Source organism: Python bivittatus, unplaced genomic scaffold (genome assembly GCF_059951505.1).
Source record: "Python bivittatus isolate LINGU-HERP-01145 unplaced genomic scaffold, Pbiv_v1 ctg000700_np1212, whole genome shotgun sequence".
Taxonomy (NCBI): Eukaryota; Metazoa; Chordata; class Lepidosauria; order Squamata; family Pythonidae; genus Python; species Python bivittatus.
This window is the reverse complement of record NW_028277098.1, coordinates 70054512-70072444: the sequence shown is the minus strand read 5'-3', so window position 1 is coordinate 70072444 and position 17933 is coordinate 70054512. Positions and strand designations below refer to the sequence as shown.

The 17933-nt window shown below is 39.5% G+C and overlaps 1 protein-coding gene across 1 annotated transcript in view; it reads right to left on the bottom strand.

The window, feature by feature from the left end:
* SYCP1 (synaptonemal complex protein 1) overlaps positions 1–17933 on the bottom strand; it is an 88026-nt gene that overhangs the window by 42120 nt on the left and 27973 nt on the right. The window contains exons 11-17 of the mRNA XM_088154023.1: positions 16967–17075; positions 14500–14594; positions 14151–14335; positions 12397–12464; positions 9534–9596; positions 9062–9174; positions 1366–1470 (exon numbers count right to left, since the gene is read on the bottom strand). Coding sequence (XP_088010149.1) covers positions 1366–1470; positions 9062–9174; positions 9534–9596; positions 12397–12464; positions 14151–14335; positions 14500–14594; positions 16967–17075 — 738 coding nt within the window. The remainder of the gene's footprint in view (positions 1–1365; positions 1471–9061; positions 9175–9533; positions 9597–12396; positions 12465–14150; positions 14336–14499; positions 14595–16966; positions 17076–17933) is intronic.

Genomic DNA, 17933 nt, shown 5'->3' with positions numbered 1-17933 from the left:
GTGGCGTATTACATTTCAAATGTTGCTTGGACTTTTTCAAGTAACTTTTATTCATGATACTAACTGATGATATGGACAACTGGGATATATGTTAGTGACAATATTGGGACAATTGCCTCTAGAATGATTTATTGAAAGCACAACAGATACTAGATCAGGAATACCTTGCTATATTTAATCCAAATGCAATATTTGAAACTAATTAGAAATCTAAACTTGCTACTAGTCATGTGTTCCAACTGTCCATACTATGAATATAAATGAAATAATAGTCTTTAAACTGCCAGAAACAGCCACATACAGGTAGTCCTTGCTTAACTATGACAATTGGGACTGGCATCTCCATTGTTAAGCAACATGGTCATTAAGTGAGACATCATGTGACCACAACAGGCTTACAACCTCACTTCTGCTATGCTCATTAAGTGAATCACCTGTAGTCATTAAGCAAGACACCATGTGAGCGTGACTTGTGATTTTACTGCCAGTTTCTCCATTGACCCTGCTTGTTGGAAGCTGGCTGTGAAGCACACAAATGGCAATCATGTGACTGTAGGACACTGCAATGGTCATAAATGCCTATCAGTTGTGAAGTGCCCAAATATGACCATGGGGACACTGCGATGGCCATAAGTGTGAGGACTGGTCATAAAATTACTTTTTCAGTGCTACTGCAACTTTGAATGGTCACTAAACAGGGCAGTCATTAAGTGAGAACTACCTGTACATGACCATTTTGTATTTCCTAATGAAAAACTTAAATGCTGGTCTGGATTTTTCCTCTTCCTTTTACTCTGTGTGTGTTTTTTTAATAAATTTTAACTATGTATTTATTTATTGTTTTAAGCTGTTGTAAGCCGCCCAGAGTCCCCCACTGGGGGGAGATGGGTGGGGATAAGTTTGATAAATAAATAAAAATAAATAAATAAATCTACAGTTAATCTAGCTATTAAAGTTCTGGAGTTGATATCTGTGTCAGCAGCTGCTTCCAGATAGATGGTTCCTATATGAAATTGTGCAGTTATTATTTTCTTTCTGATAGAATTTTTTTATGAAAAAAGAATTATTGGTCATATATGGGAGAACTGCACACTAAAAATTCTGAACACTTTCCCACCTGTAAAACTCTGAGATAGGGCTGTTGCATAATAAAAGTAGTAAAGAAGCACCCACTGAGAAGACAGATGCAGATAGCCATGAGAGAAAGGTATGCAGCTTCAATTTGCTGCTCATCTGCTATTCAACACAGAGAGGAAGACTAACGATCAAATGTATGATTATTTTAAAACAGGAATATATTTCAAGCTATATCTTCATAATAATGATATGTAAATATCAAAATCTAACTGTCAGAATTTTCAATACCTCTTTCGTCTGAAGAGTATCCTTTAGCTCTCTTTCTCGTTCTTGTAATTTCTCATTGGTCTTCTCAAGAATTTGTTTTCCATGTAAAAATTCTTGGACTTGTTCCTACTCAAAAATTATAGCAAATTAAAAATTGGTGCAAAAGAAATTAAGTTTCATTTTATTACTGTGACAACCATTCTATTTGGTTATACTAACATTGTAAGCCCTCCCACCCCAAGTTCTGCTGTGCTGCCTCATCATTGGGTGTGTGTATTCCTGGGACAGATGAGCAAAGAACACCAAGAATGTATGTCAATGGTGTAGGTAAACCCAGCAGGATCACCCAAGGCATAAAGGTCATCCCAACTGCCCAGCTAAAGCAAACAGACATCTATATTGGGCAGCAGCAATATAGGAAGATGCTGGAAGCAGAAGATCACTTTAGTGACAACAGCAAAGACATCATTTCATACTGTGCGGGAGAAGACAATGGTAAACCACTCCTGTATTTTACCAAGAAAACCACATGGATAGAAAATACAAAATAATTAACAATGGGCCCTTCAGGTGGGATGGTATTCAACATGCTACTGAGAAAGAACTAAGGATCTTTTGGAATACTAATGGTGTTTATGATGCGGCTAGATTAAAGCCATTGGGATGTCTAGTTATTGATATTGCCCTGCGGGAAAAGAAAATCCAAAGCAGCAGACAGAATTACAGTGAGAACATGAAATGTAAGAAGCATGAACATGGGAAAGCTCTACAGAATGAAAGATGAAATCAAATGACTACAAATTGACATCTTAGACATCAGTGAATTGAGATGAATTGGGATTAGACACTTTCAGTCAGAAGATCACATTGTTTGTTACTCAGGACATGAAAAACAAAGAAAGAATGGCACTGCTTTTATAGTTAGGAAGGGTATAGTAAGAACAGTTCCTGGCTATAATGCAATCAATGTCTGAATAATATCAATAAGACTTCATGGATAACCTTTCAATATGATGATATTCCAAGTTTATGCTCCAGCCACTGATGCAGAAGAAGAGGTTGATGAATTTATGGTCAAGTTCAATCTGAAACTGACAGAAAATGCAAGCATATGCTGCTTGTAGTGGAGACTGGAATGCCCAAGTTGGAAATATTAAGGAAGAAAATGTAATTCGAATGTATGGTCTAGGGAAATGAAATAAAGCAGGAGAGCAATTAATTTCTACCAATCCAATACACTCTTCAAACAACCAAAATGACCCATATATATCTGGACATTACCAGATAAAATGCACAGAAATCAATTTGACTATATGATTTGTCAAGGAAGGTAAAAGAGCTCAGTTATAAAAGCAAAGACATGGCAGCAGGGCTGACTGTGAAACAGATCACAAATTGCGCATGTGTAAGTTCCAAGTAAAGCTAAAGAAGAAGAAAGCCAACCTGTTTCCCCAATAAAATCTTGAGGATATACCTACCATTTTCAAAAAGAACTACAGGAATCACTTTGAAGTCCTGAACCTCATTGATTGGGAACCAAAGAAACTATGAATGAACTTAAAGAAGTTGAAGTGAAACATCAATAACCTGCACTATCCTGATAATACTACTCTGATAGCTGAAAATGCAAATGATTTGCAAGCTCTAATAATTATAGTTAATTGTTTAATTATTTGTTTAATTACATTTATTATATAATTATTATAATATAATTATTATGCAGATGCCACCTGGTGGACAGATTGTTGATGGCTGGCAAATTAAGATTTTGAATGGTGTTTTTTTTCCCTTGGTAGAAATTGACTGCCCTCCTGGGTGAGAGCTGACCTGGTGTGTATTACCTTCCTGAATGAGAAAGGTGACCTGGTGTGTATTACTGAGACCTGGCTGGGTCTGGAGCAGGGGATCTTTCAGAAATGTGCCCAGCCAGTTTCCAGGTATGGCATCAGCCAAGACTCCATGGCAGGGGTGGGAGTGTGGCAGTTGTAATCTGGGAGTCTCTTACAGCTTTCAGGGGCACTGCTCCACAAATTGCTGGATGTAAGACCCTGTTCCTTAAGTTGGGTTCTAGAGATCAGTTGGGATTGTTGTTTCTGTACCAGCCTCCCTGCTGCATAGCAACCTCCCTGCCTGAGCTGACTTGGTCTTGGGGTTGGCAGTGGAGTTCCCCAGGCTTATGGTCCTGTGGATCTTCAAACTGTTTTTCCTGGGGGTGGCATCTGAAGTGGCTCAGGAGTTCATGGCCACCATGACAACCATGGGCCTATCCCAAGTGATTCAGGACCTGACACAGGAGAGTTGTCACACCCCTGATCTGGTTTTCTTGTCACAGAAAGCAGTGACAATATTGGGGAGTTCTTGGTGTCTCCCGTCATGGTCAGATCACGCCCTGGTGACTGAGATTCTCTGGCACTGCCTCCTCCACAGGGGGGCAGGACCTATTAGATTGGTCCACCCCTGGTGACTGAAGGACCCGGAAGGGTTCCAGAGGGAGCTGGGGGTTATTGAGAGGGCAGCTGAGGCCTTGGATCAGATCACACCCATGTGACCTCTCTCCTCTCGTGGATCCCACCGCTCCCTGTGGTTCATGGAGTAGCTAAGAGAGATGAAACAAGAGACATCTAGAGCACCACAGGAGAACAAGGGACAAACTCAATCAAACATGGGTAAGAGCTGCTATTAAGCCGTACCTTGTAGCAGTAAGGGTGGCAAAGGGGCAATACTTTTCCATCCCTATTGCGTCTGCTGATAGCCAACCAGCAGCCTTGTTTAAGGTGACCCGGGTCCTTATGACTGTGAGCTCAACTGCCTGCTCCTTAGATCCATGCCCTTCCCGGCGAGTTAAGCCTGCCCAGGGGGTGTCATGTAGTTGGATCCTAGCAGTGGTTAAATCTTCTTTGAAAGAGGGGGTTGTTCCATCCCCACTTAAGGAGGTGTTGGTTCGCCCCCTTCTCAAGAAGCAATCACTGGATCCTACCATATTGGACAATTTTCATCCAGTATCGAACCACCTCCCTTTTTTAGGGAAGGTTGTGGAGAAGGCGGTTGCACAGCAGCATCAACAGGCCTGGATGAAGCAGATTATCTGGACCCCTTTCAGTCAGGATTCAGGACTGGACATGGGATGGAGACAGCATTGGTCTTGCTTTTAGATGATCTCTGGAGGGAGTAGAACAGGGGTAGTGCATCTGTCCTTGTTCTTCTTGACCTCCCAGCGGCCTTCGATACCATCGACCATGGTATCTTTCTGGATCTGGGCAACACAGTATTGCATTGGTTGTCTTCCTTTCTGCACCAGTACTAGTCGGTGTTAATTGGGAGTGAAAGGTCCCACCCTCAACCCTTACTATGTGGGGTTCTGCAGGGTTCAGTACTCTCTCCACTCCTATTTAACATCTACATCAAGCTGCTGGGTGAGATCATCTGTTGCCATGGGGTGAGGTATTATCAGTATGCTGATGATACTCAGTTATATATCTCCGCCCCGACAAACTAAATGATGCAGTTGACGTCTGGTCCCAGTGCTTGGAGGCTGTAGGGGTTTGGATGGGGAACAACAGGCTTCAGCTAAACCCTGGCAAGACTGACTGGTCCTAGGTTTTTGGGCCTTCTACTTCTGGGACTTTACCATCTTTGGCACTGGATGGGATGGCACTGCCCCAGGTGCCATCTTGGGGTCCTTCTAGACTCACGACTCCTGCTCGATGAGCAGGTGGCAGTCATGGCTAGGGGGGCCTTTGCACAGTTTCATGTTGTGCACCATTTGCACCCCTTCCTGGACTGTGAGGCTCTACTCATAGTCACTCATGCCCTGGTCAACTCCAGAATGGATTATTGTAACATGCTCTGTATGGGGTTGCCCTTGAAGAGCATCCAGAAGCTTCAGCTGGTGCAGAACGTGGCTGCACAGACAGTTACATATGCCCCTAGGAGGGCAAATGTTACACCTCTGTTCTGTGACCTGCATTGGTTGCCAGTTTGCTTCTGGGTGCAATTCAAGATGCTGGTTTTGACCTTTAAAGCCCTACATGGCATGGAACCAGGATATTTGAGGGACTGCCTTTTCCTGATTACATCTACTTATCCCACCATGTCAGGCAGGAGAGGTATGCTGCGGGTCCTGTCTCCAAAGGAGCTCCATCTGGTGAGACCCAGGCAGTATGCCTTTTCTGTTGTAGCCCTTGCCCTCTGGAACATGATTCCCCCCTGAGGTAGATTAGTCCCATCTCTGTTAGCCTTCTGGAAGGCCCTTAAAAGATGCTTCTTTCACCAATCTTGGGGATCCTAGGGACAGCCTGCAAGGTGGCCGTATGAGATTAATTGATGTTTGTTCTCCCGCTTTCTTGGGTTTTATCTGTTTATTTTATTTATTTTTTATTGTTTTTAGATTGTTATGGAGTTTTTAACTGTTGTTGTATTGTATACCACCCAGAGTCACATGCCGTGAGATGGGCAGCTATATAAATATGCTAAATAAAATAAATAAAATTATGATTATATAATTAAGTAATACAATAATACATCAAGAAGCACAATGAAAAAAAATTGGACTAACATTAAATATAAAAGTGATGAAATCAATGACAACAGGTCCAGAACCAGCTTTAGAACTAACAATAAATATACTGAAGTCGAGGACAGTTTCTGCTTTTAGGATCAACTATCAACAGTAAAGGAACCAGCAATCAAGAAATATGCTTGTGGTAGAGTAGCAATGAATGCCTTGAAAAAGATATTCAGATGCCAGGATGTGTCTATACCTACAACAATCAGAATCGTGCAGGCAATGGTTTTCCCTATAACACTATTTGGAAGTGAAAGTTGGACTTTGAAGAAGCAGGATAGAAAAAGCATTGATACTTTTGAAATTTGGTGTTGGAGAAAAATCCTGTGAATACCATGGATAGCCAAGAAAACAAATAGGACATAGAATAAATCAATCCAGAGTTCTTACTCTAGGCACAAATGACCAGGCTCAAATTATCCTACTTCAGACACATTATGCAAAGATCTAGCTGCCTTGAGAAGTCTATAATCCTGGGATAAGTAGAAGGAAACAGAAGGCAATGATGGCAAGTGGCAAGGTTGATAGACTTAATCACATCAGCAATGGGTCCACTGCTGGAAGACCCATTGCTGCAGGAAGGTTGGGGACAGATCATCATGGAGAAAATCTAAGTCAACACTGATCTGACAGCACAAAATCAGTCAATCAACATTGTAAATTATAGTTTTTTCTAAGTAGGTTACTGATCTGATGACAGGAAAATAAAATAATATCAGCAACATTTGTATCTAGTGCTAGTTGTGCATAGTTAGATGCTAAAATCCCTCCATAGTGTATTCCTGTGGATGGTACAATTCCAGTGTCTAAATTTGACCACAATCTGAGCACTGATGCAGTAATATTCTTTTGTATGTTGTATTAGTAATTCTGACTATAATGTAGCCATTTGAGTTGGTTACTTATTTTGTTATAGTGAACTTTATATAGATTTAATCTGTTTTACTAGCAGACAGCTAGCTTTTACTAGCTTTAATTATCTATACTGATTCTTTAAGATAAATAAATTTATCCCATTTATCAAATTTCAACAATAAGTAATGATATGGAATAGAGATGGGGAAATGGGTGAAAGAATGACGTCGGACATCAAAGAAGTAATCCCATCAATAGTGAAGGAGAACTATAAACAGAAATCTTACACTTAGTATAGCTCTGTTGCATATGTGAAATAGGACTATAACTATTAAAGATGTGCAAATCTTCAAAATTATTTGTTTCAATCAAAACTTTTCTTTAGAGCAGTACTGTGAAACAAAGTGGGAGTCCAGTTTTAGTGGGAGTGGCTGCCCCACTACATTTCAAGCTGATAAGAGTGAGCAAGCATTAAGAATACCCGGTTTAAGGACGACCCATAGTTAAGAACAGAGTCTACTGTAGCAAAATTGAGTTAAATACACAATTATTTGAATTAAATACATAATAGTTCAAGTTAATTACACAATATTACTTATATAGTATTATAAAACAATACTATTCTGGCTTACATAAAAATTCAACTTAAGGACAGACCTTGGGAACGGAGCTCGTTCTTAAACTGGGGACTACCTGTGCTCTAATCAATTACATTTTGCTATTTATATGAGATTTGTGGGACTGATCAGCAAGGAGCATTAAGTCTCATCCAAAAAGTTTGTTAAATGACTTAGCTGTAAATGCCATATACTAATGCTTAAAGTTTAAGAAGGAAACATATACAGGGAATCCTCACTTAACGACCACAATTGGGACTGGAATTTAGATTGCTAAGCAATGCAGTCATTAAGCGAATTATCATGTAACCACTTTGCTTAGCAACCGCAATCCCGGCAGTCCCAGTTGCTGTCATTAAGTGAATGCCCCAGTCATTAGGCAAGGCAACTTCCTGCTGGCTTCCCACAATCAAGTCAGTGGGAAAACCAGCAGGAAGTTGCAAGCCCCAAGTGCTGCCAGGTGGGGAAGGGAGTAAGGGGGTGCATGAGGGCATGTAGGAGTCAGTGAGGGTGTGTGGGGGGTGCAGTGGGGGTTGGGTGAGCAAGCATCTCAGAACCACTTGGATTTTCAGCCTGTGGAGAGGCTTCTCAAACCTCTTGTCAGGCCCAGCCCAAGAACAATGATGAAACAATCCAGTCAAATACAGTTCCTTTATTTATTTACACCTTATAGACAGAATCTTGTCAAACTAAATCTATACTACAGCAACTAGTGGATATACTCTGGGAGATTCCAGGGAGTGGCTATCCTGAATCTCTTACTCTTCTCATGCTCCTCCTGCAGACTGTGTTGTCTTTTGTCTCCTTTCCCCTGCTGGAATGCAGCCTCTCCTTCCTGATAGCCTTGATCTCCCACATCACTCTCCTCCTCGTAGATACGTTCCATCACACCTCTCTGCTCCAGGGCCAAAAATCCTCTGCAACTGAAAATCCTGGTTGGATTTTGGCACAGAGCTTTTTCAGCCAGCCCCCAGAGACAGGAGGGAGTCCTCTTGGCAGGCAGCAGTGGCTTGCAATTGCAAGTGCCCTGCGATCATGTGGTCGCCATTTTCAATCTTCCCTGGTGGCTTCCCCAAAAAGTCAATGGGGAAGCAGGCAGGGAAGGTCACAAGCCACTGCTGACTGCCAAGGACTCCCTCTTGAATCCTTGGCAGGGAGAGGGAGCGCTGCAAAAAAAAAAGGAGGAGGAAGGCTGCTTTCAGTTTTTTTTTTCATTCTTCCCAGAGCAAAGCCAGCCCTGCCCCCTCCCAGGAGCTCCAAAGAGGGCTTTGTACTGGTAAGAAGGGGGCGGGGAAAGGCTGCTTTCAGCTCTTTTTCCCTTCTTCGCAGTGCAAAGCAAGCCTCATACTGTAGAGCGCAGCAGATAGGCCAGGCACACCTCATCACAGTGGGATCAAGAAGACAGCGGCGAAGGTCAGCTGGGATGACGAAGCACAGGGCAGCAGGGGGCCAAAAGGGCAGAAATGGGGAGGGAGATAGGCGGGTGAGGGAAGTAGAAATGCCCCTGTGGTCGTAAGTGCAGGCGGGCTGCCAAGCACCCAAATTTTGAACATGTGATTGCAGGGTGCTGCAATGGTTGTCATTTTGGGCACAGGTTGTAAGTCCATTTTTTCAGCACCATCATAATTTTGATCAGTTACTGAATGAATGGTCTTTAAGCAAGGATTACCTGTAGTCTAACCTGAATAAAACAGTTATCAGAGTTTTGAGTTTCTTTTACCTTTAATTGTACTTTTTCTGATTGTGTGCATTCTAACTGATATTCCAAATCTTTTTGAACTTTAATTGCATGTTTGAAATGATATAGAAAAATATTTAGACAAATTGAGAAATAAAATATATTTAAATTAGCAGGTCTTTTAAAACAATTATGTTATGTGCTAACATGACTTAACGCCATAAAAACACATTAAGAAACAGATAGTTTGATTAGAATCCAATATACAGAGCAAACATAAAAGTTCCAATACAAGATTGTACCTTAATAATTTTGAGTATATTTTACTTTGCACAAGGTTGCAGCTCTTGATAGTTTGTGATAAAAAAGAAGGAAACTTAATAGAAAATTTTAAGACATAATCCTCAATCTAATGAAATAGATGAAAGATGTAATTATGTCAGCTAGAAGAATGATATAAATTAGAAATCCCTTACTAAGACTGGTTCCAATTCTTCAATTCGCTTTTCTTTATCATTTTTCAGTTTGGTCATCATTTCTGCAATAAATTCAAATGTAAATAATATAATGTAATGTTTTCAGTTATGGAGTTACATGTACTTACTTTTTATTTTTAATTTCAAATTGTGAAAATCTGTTCCAATTTTGAATATATGTTTTTCTTGCACACTAAAAATTCAAACTCAGCATGAACATGTGTCTAATTCTTTATCAAATTCTTATCAAGACCATATGGTCTTGTAGCTTGGCAAATAAATGTTGTATTCATTCTCAGGTAGGTGTATAACCATTTGTTTCTTTTTGATTGAGGACCATATTCAGACAAGTAGTGTTCTGAGGATCTCACATAAAAGCTGGGTATATCCAAGAAAAACTGTGGGCAGGACAAGAGCAAAAAAGGATGGATGGATGGATAGATAGATCTGAAGCAATAAAAGAAATCTTAGTCAGATATTTCCAAGAAACCCAAAAGAAAGCAGAGCTAAAAATCCCTTGACAGAATGGCATATTCTCCTATATTTTGCCATAATTGCTTGATATTTTCTTCCCTTAAAAATTGAAAAACACACACAAGTGAATATGTTTTCTGTGAATGCATAGACATGCTCAGAAAACAAGAGTGAAAAGCAGCAAGATTAGAAGGATGTTTTGTCACTTCATACTTCACATAGCTTGATTCCCGAATCAGGGAAATTGTTTTGGTATGCTATCAAATTAAAAGTATAAGTACTAGGGAATCAGGATAAATATTAACACATTTCAATAGAAGAGAATATATGTAGGTCAGGGTTAAACTGTGGAGTTCTTGGTGCTCTCTGAGCTTGGTTGCTTGCAGACATTTCATTACCTAACTAGGTAAACATCATCAGTGCGAGTAAGTGTGGGGTTTGCTGCCTGTTTATATGCAGTATCTTGCCCTGCCAGTTTTGGTGGGAGTGTCATTTTCTCCTTGGTGGTTCCTTGATTAGAGTATTGTTTTCTGCCTGATTGTCTGGTGCTGATCCCTGCTTATTTGAATATGGGCTGCTGGAGGGGATGTGTTGTAGTCTTTTTGCTTCCTTCCTAGGTTTTTTATTGTCTCTTTTGAATGGTATGTAATGAGGTTTATCTTTATGTATCTATTGATGGCTGATTTGTCTGAACGCCAAGCTTCCAGGAATTCTCTAGAATTTTTGGATTTGGCTTGGTTTAAGGTGTTAATAGTTTTCCAGTTGAAACTGTGGTTGCGTCTGTCCATGTATTGTGAGATTAAGGAGTTTTCATCATGTCTTCTCACAGCTAGTCAGTGTTTGTGGATGCACTTTACTAGTATCGGGTTCAGCCCAAAGAACTCCACGAGACAGTGCAGTACAGTTCTGTTGCGTTTATTAGCTTCACCTTAATACAGAAATCTCTCCAGACTGAACCTAAGCTCCCAAGCCAGCAAGCCACAATACCCTGAATTCCTTAGGGTGGTGCCAGTCTCATCTTCTTAAACTTCCCACGCTCCTGTTGAGGGCTAAGGAAACGCTTATCTCCCTGAGCGTGGCCTTCATAACACCATTCCATCACAACTAGTCTTCTGCTTCTCTGCCCTACATAGTGGCTGTTGCAGTCTTTGCATTGTATGTTTGTTTGTTCATATAATCACATTTGTATAGCTGCCAATGTCACATACAGACCATACCTGTTATTACAACCAAATTTGGAGCTAATTAGTTACTCTGAATCATGTGGGTGAATCTTTCTAAACCAGACATAATCCTAAACATTTTGAAATCTCAACTGATTAATAAGAATATCCCTAACAAGTAACAATAACCACAGCATCAGCAATAGCTGTGGCAGGACTGATTTTTTTTTTCAGGATTCAGCCATAGTCCCAATAAAAATCTCCAGATTAGATGGGACACTCACATGGAAGTTTCCTTCTGGGGGAAAGTTTCATTCCCAATATTATTAGAAGGCAATAGGAAGATAAGCAATACAGGTAGTCCTTAACCTATGACCATTCATTCAAAGTTATGACAGTGCAGAATGAATGGTGGTTATGACTGGTCCTGAGAGTTCCAGCTGTCCCACCACTCCTGTAATCACGTGATTGTGATCTGAGCACTTGGAAACTGGTTCACACTTACGACCGGTTACAGTGCCCTGTGATCACATGATTGACATTTGCAACCTTCCCTGCCAGCTTCCCCAGAAAGTCAGTGGAGAAGCCAACAGGGAAGGTTGCAAGTTGCTGTGGTAAGTCTCTCCCACCTGTACACCCTCTCCCGGCCCCTCTACACTCATGCTACGCTGGCTGCTCCAACACCCCCCCCCAAGCCTCACTGCACCTCTCACACACCCGCCCTGACCCATGTATCTTGTGCACCCCCTCACACCTTCGCATACCCTCCCCAACCTGTGCCACACCTCTTGCATACCCCCTCGCACCCTCGCCAACCCTCCCCCTCATCCCCGTGCACCTCCTTGCTCCCTCCCCCACCTGGCAGCAGCTACTTACTTGCCTGTTGGCCTGGAACTTGCAACTTCCTGCCAGCTTTTCCACTAACTTTGGTTGTGGGAAGCTGGCAGGAAGCTGCCTTGCCTAATGACTGTGGGATTCATTTAACAACGGCAACCAGGACCGCAGGGATTTCCGTTGCTAAATAATGCGGTCGCACTTTACGACTGAATCACTTAGAGATAGAAATTCCAGTCCCAATTGCCACCGTAAGTCGAAGACTACCAGTATGCACTGTGACCATGACAGAGGAGGAACAGTGACACTGATATATACAAAATTAACACTGTTACAACAATTGTAATTAGTTCTAAAGAAAAATGTCCCTGTTTTTAGTTTTTCTACATACCTAGTTCAGTTGATTTATTTTGGAGTTCCAGAACTAACGCATCTGACACATCTCTCAATTCCTTTTGCCTATTAAAATAATTTAAAATGTTCAATGAACAGTTTAAGAAAAATTAAAATATGTCTGAATCAATAACTTGAGGATACATTATATAACTACTAAAAACTCACTGAATGGCAGAAATATATTAATATGGCTATAAAGCTAAGATACAGCAGAGTAGTTAAGTGACCATTCCAATTTTCTATAAATTTAGCAAACTGTTTTATCTATAACAATCTAAAGTATTATATCACATATATAAACAAGATCTGTACTGTGGTCAGCTAGACCTGTTTAGGGGCAGTTGCCTGATTTTGCAGTCTCCAACTCCTGAGAGGCTGGGAAGATTAACAATCTACTGGAGAATTCACTGTGTGAGGAATGTGGCAAATCTGTGCCCTGTGGCTGGGAGGGCCCTGAATACAGAACTGGTGGGCCCTCTTCTACTACATGCTACAAACCCAAGAGCTAGGGATCAAGGCAGAGGGTTTTATATGCCCAATTGGATTTGGCCACAAAGTATAGGCAGACTTGAACCAATAGAGGCGAATATGTGTAGCTCAGGGTTGAACTATGGAGTCCTTGGGGTTCTCTGAGCTTGGTTCTTTTCTTGCAAACATTTCATTACCCGGTTAGGTAACATCTTCAGTGCTAGAATGGGATGGGGTTTGCTCTCTGTTTATATACTGTGGCATGCCCTGCCAGTGTAGGTGGGGGTTTTGTTTTGTTCCTCTGATAGTTCCTTAGGTAATCTGAACAATACCCTAATCAATACCACCTGAACAATACCTTAATCAAGAAACTACCAGAGGAACAAAACAAACCCCCCACCCCCACCTACACTGGCAGGGCATGCCACAGTATATAAACAGAGAGCAAACCCCATCCCGTTCTAGCACTGAAGATGTTACCTAGCTGGGTAATGAAACATTTGCAAGAAAAGAACCAAGCTCAGAGAACCCCAAGGACTCCACAGACTTGAACCAGTTTGTAATAATCATTTTATCAAACTCTCTTTCTATAATTATTCATAGTACTATTGTGGTAGAGACCCTTATAGACAGAGAGGTGGAGAGCTAACTAGCAAGTAACTGAAAAGAAACACTGGACTCCCCAAAGGTGTAAAGATGCTGCTGAAGTCTCCAAGGGTCAGAGTTAATAATTCAGGGCCTAAGCAGTCCAAACTAAGAACTCAAAATACATTCCAGGTAAAATGCCTAACCAAGGAAGTAAACTGTTCTAGCAGTGGCAGTTTGAAGCTTGCTCTCCTGCTTTCTCACCAATGGTCTCAATAAGCCTTCCAGCCTCAATTGTGGAAATATAAGCAGCTCTTGTGTACTTGCGTTTATTCATGTAGTCTCTGACACCTTTTCTTCCTTGCTGAGAAAGAGTTTCCAAGTAAAGGAAATCACTCTCTTCTCTGCTGGGCAATGAGTTGAGTCAAGGCCAGAAAGTGTAGAAGCGTGGTGGACTTTGTTTGTTAAGGGTAATCCAGCAGGTTCTTTCTCTCTAGGTTTCTCTTGGTTAACTGCTAACTCTCTCGACCTTCTTCTCCAATCTCCACACCAACCCCTTTATTAGAGCAGTCTTTATGCCTAGCAAGCAGAGTCTGTAAACATTCATACCCTGCTGCTGTGTCCTGTTCACAAGGAGGCTGGTGTTTTCCCTTTGCCACAACTATCTTTTAACATTTACACAGAAACCCATTTTACCTTTTTTCTTCTTTCATTAGCATCTCCTTCAAATTAGAAATTTCAATCTGGAATCCATCAATAACAGATGTATGCAGAACTCTAGTTTCTTCAAGTTCTCTTATAATCAATTCCTTTTGTTCAGTGACTTCAGCTAATGTTTTTACTATAATTTGCAACTCAGTTTCTAAATTCTTACAAGTATTCTAAAAAGAATAAAAATAAATTACATTTATCCAACTTACATATAAGGGTAAGCTTTTACAATTAAAATTCTATTAAATGAAAATATTCATAATAATTTAAACCACATCCTAGATTTCTCATTTATATTCAGTCTTATTGGACTCAAACTATCGTGAAGTCCTACCTTTGTATCTTTCAAAGAATGTATAGTATTTTCCAGTTCTATCAATGAATTTTGTTGTTTGCTTTCTGCTTTTTTTAATATCTCATCTTGTTGTTCTGAATTTTAAATATTAAAAATAAAATATTTTCAGGAAAGTTTACAGGCACAGAATTAATTATACTTTATATCATTTATACAGAAAAAAATTGTATGTTTTTAATTAAATAAGCAGTATTCGTCAACATGGTACACCAATTATACTGAGTAACCAAATGTATCTCTCATGATCTTTGCCTAAACCTTCCTTAAATGCCAACCAGAGCTATATCTATCCTATCCTATCCTATCCTATCCTATCCTATCCTATCCTATCCTATCCTATCCTATCCTTTTTTTTTTTCCTGAAAAAAGCTTTCTTTAAAAAGCAATAATTGTTAACCTTTTTAATCAGTGGTAAGCAAGCAGCAAAGTTTGGCCTGCAGTTCTTTGCTTTCTTGCTTCCTCTTGCCCAAAGCTTTTTTAGATTTAAAGCATTCTTCAAAAAAAGGACAGCTTCAGTCTAGGACACTGCTGCTTGCCAGGCAACTGACACTAAAAAAAAAAAAGGAGAAGGAGAAGGAGAAGAGAAGCTGCTGGAGTTATTTTAGAAAGAAAGATTGTGATCTTGTGATAGCAACAGAAGTAAGAAAAATAATTAAAAATAGAGGCTGAGAAAGCCAATGAAGTGACTTTTGGAAGCTGAACTATATGTGCATGTAAGCAGGAATCTAACTTAAGATAAGTGAGGCAAGATTTGTAATGGTAACAGAAAAGAAATGCAAAGAGCACAGGTTCTATGCATTTGTGACAGGGAAGGAAGGCAAAAGGAAGTGACCTCAGATTAGCAACTTTTATACCAAGAAGAAAGTGTTATAGATGGAGAGAAGACACAGAATAAATATTTAACTTTTTCTCTACACCTTATTGCCCCCTTGTGGACAGTAGGTCATGAATGCTGAAGAGTCAGCACCGTTAGATTTGGATCTCCATTAATTACAAGCCAAGTGGAAGGAAGAGAAAGAAGACTGCTTTCTTATTCCACCCAACTGATTTTCCCAAGCTAATAGAGAAGATAGAATTGGAGAAGTATCACCAAAAACAAAAAGAGAAGACAGAAAAACCAAGCAGAGTAAGAAAAATAAAGCAAAATATATTAGAACCCCTTGTGATTCTGTGCCTATTTCAAGTTGCCTTTTTCTTTCTTACAGTTGTTAAATATAATTCTGCATCTTTGCAGATGCCTAATGAAGATTGTTTTACAATTGCAGTTGAGCCACCAATAAAATCCACTGGTATTTCAGAAGTGGAGAAGAGTCTAGTGAATTCATGTAAGTATAATTTTATTGAAAGTTTATAAACAAAGATAAAAACTAATACAAACTAATATAGAGTAAGGGAGAAAGAAGAAAAAGAAATCAAAGAACTAAGAGTGCAAGAAAGAAAAAAAGTAAAAGAAATATAGAAATAAAAAGAAAAAAGGTACAAAGAAGTGGCTTCTGATCTTTACAGCAATTATAAGTACAGGAATCTAGTGAACTCAGAGGTTTTTCTTTTAAAACTTTGGGAACCACATACAGTATGCAGCTCTGCAGAAAAGTAGGTTTAAAAAAACATTGTTTTCTTCCCTCAATTCTTCCTCATATGAGCTTAAAAAACAAGTGAGGAAAAGATACTTCTACTGTTCTAAAACCATTATCATTACTAAGATTTCCAGTATCACTAGATGTTGCTAGATTAGAGGGAAATGCTTTGTAGTGCAGGGAAACTGCTTTCACTAAAGTGAATTAAATGGTTCAGATATAACCAATACAGGGGGAAATGGTGCAATAGTGGGGGAATGTGTTTGCCAAGGCATCACAGTGCTTAGAGAAAGCATGATTATACATTGGCTGAGAAATGAGGTGAAGGAGGAAGAAACAAAACAAAGAAGAAACAGAACCAAGAGGAATGGAGGAGACAAATCAGATGAAAAACAGATATATACATGTACACAGAGAGTCAAAAGGAGGAGTCTTCTAACAATGTATGACTGACAGTATCATTACTAATTAATAGTAATGATAAATTACTAAATTTGAGTCACCCAGAGTCACCCGTTGGGGGGAGATAGGCGTCATACAAATTTAAAAATAAATAAATAAATAAATAAATAAATAAATGAATGAATGAATGAATAAATAAATAAATAAATAAATAAATAAATAAATAAATAAATAAATAAATAAATAAAATAGTATTACCCAGAACATTTTTCTCAGATTCCAAATGTATGCACTGGCCTGAAAAACCAGTCTGCATATAAACACAGCATAAACACTGCACTGCTTGCCTTTACTCCTTAAAAATAACCGTACACACTACCCAGGTGTTCAACTAATTGTAGTTCTAAGGACAACATCTAGTTTTATGTAATAATAAAGACAACTAGGATAGCAATAAAAATACTTACTTCTTATTTCTTCAAATTCAAGTATTAACAATCTTGATTCCTGTAACTGACTGCTTATCTGTTTCATTTTGTTATCTTTTTCACCATTTTCTTCTGTCAGTATAGAAATCTAACAAAATGAATAATTGATAAATCATATCTGCAAAATGCTATTTCAGTTTCCTATACTTGTGTTATACACAGTTTGATTTTATATGAGAAGCATTTAAATTAAAATGGAACAGAAGATTTCTGAAGCTATCCCAGAGAAGGATGGAAGAATAGCAAGAGTAGTAGCCCAAGTCTTGTTCCCATACATTTCAAGTCTGCTTTACACTAAATGAGAATTAAACAGCTCACAGCTGGTCTCTCCATGACCCATGGAACTGAGCCCCTCCACATTCAGCAATAAGGAAAAGTTCACTATCCCAGGCTTTTTTTAGCACAACATGGATTTTCATTATGGGAGTTCACAATCTCCCAATGATCTGAATGCAGTGGAGACTAACATGAGAGAAGGGCAGGGGGAAATAAAACTTCAGCTTCAGCTATTCATCCTGATTAAGTGGGAAACCACTTCAATCAGGAGATGCTTTAATATCCACTATCAAACAATTGTGGAGATACTTCAGCATCCACTATCAAACAATTTTGATGCAAGAAGATAAGGCTGTAATCAGCTGGGAAGCAGTTAAGAAAATAAGAATCTTAACTGGGATTATGTGGGATTATAGTATCTGTGTGTGCAAAAGAGAGAGTTTAATTTCACTAGCTAGCTGGTTCCCTGTCCATCATAGTAACTGCAGTCCAAATGAGGAATATTACTGGGGTGGAAAATTTTACTTCTGTTTTCTGAGTTAAAGAGAGGCATGTCTTTCTCCACCCCAAGAAGATGGTGGGGTTTTATTTGTTTGGGTTTTTTGCATGTATACATATATGTACATACATGAATGCAATTTCCAACATACTATTCCCAGATTTAATGTGA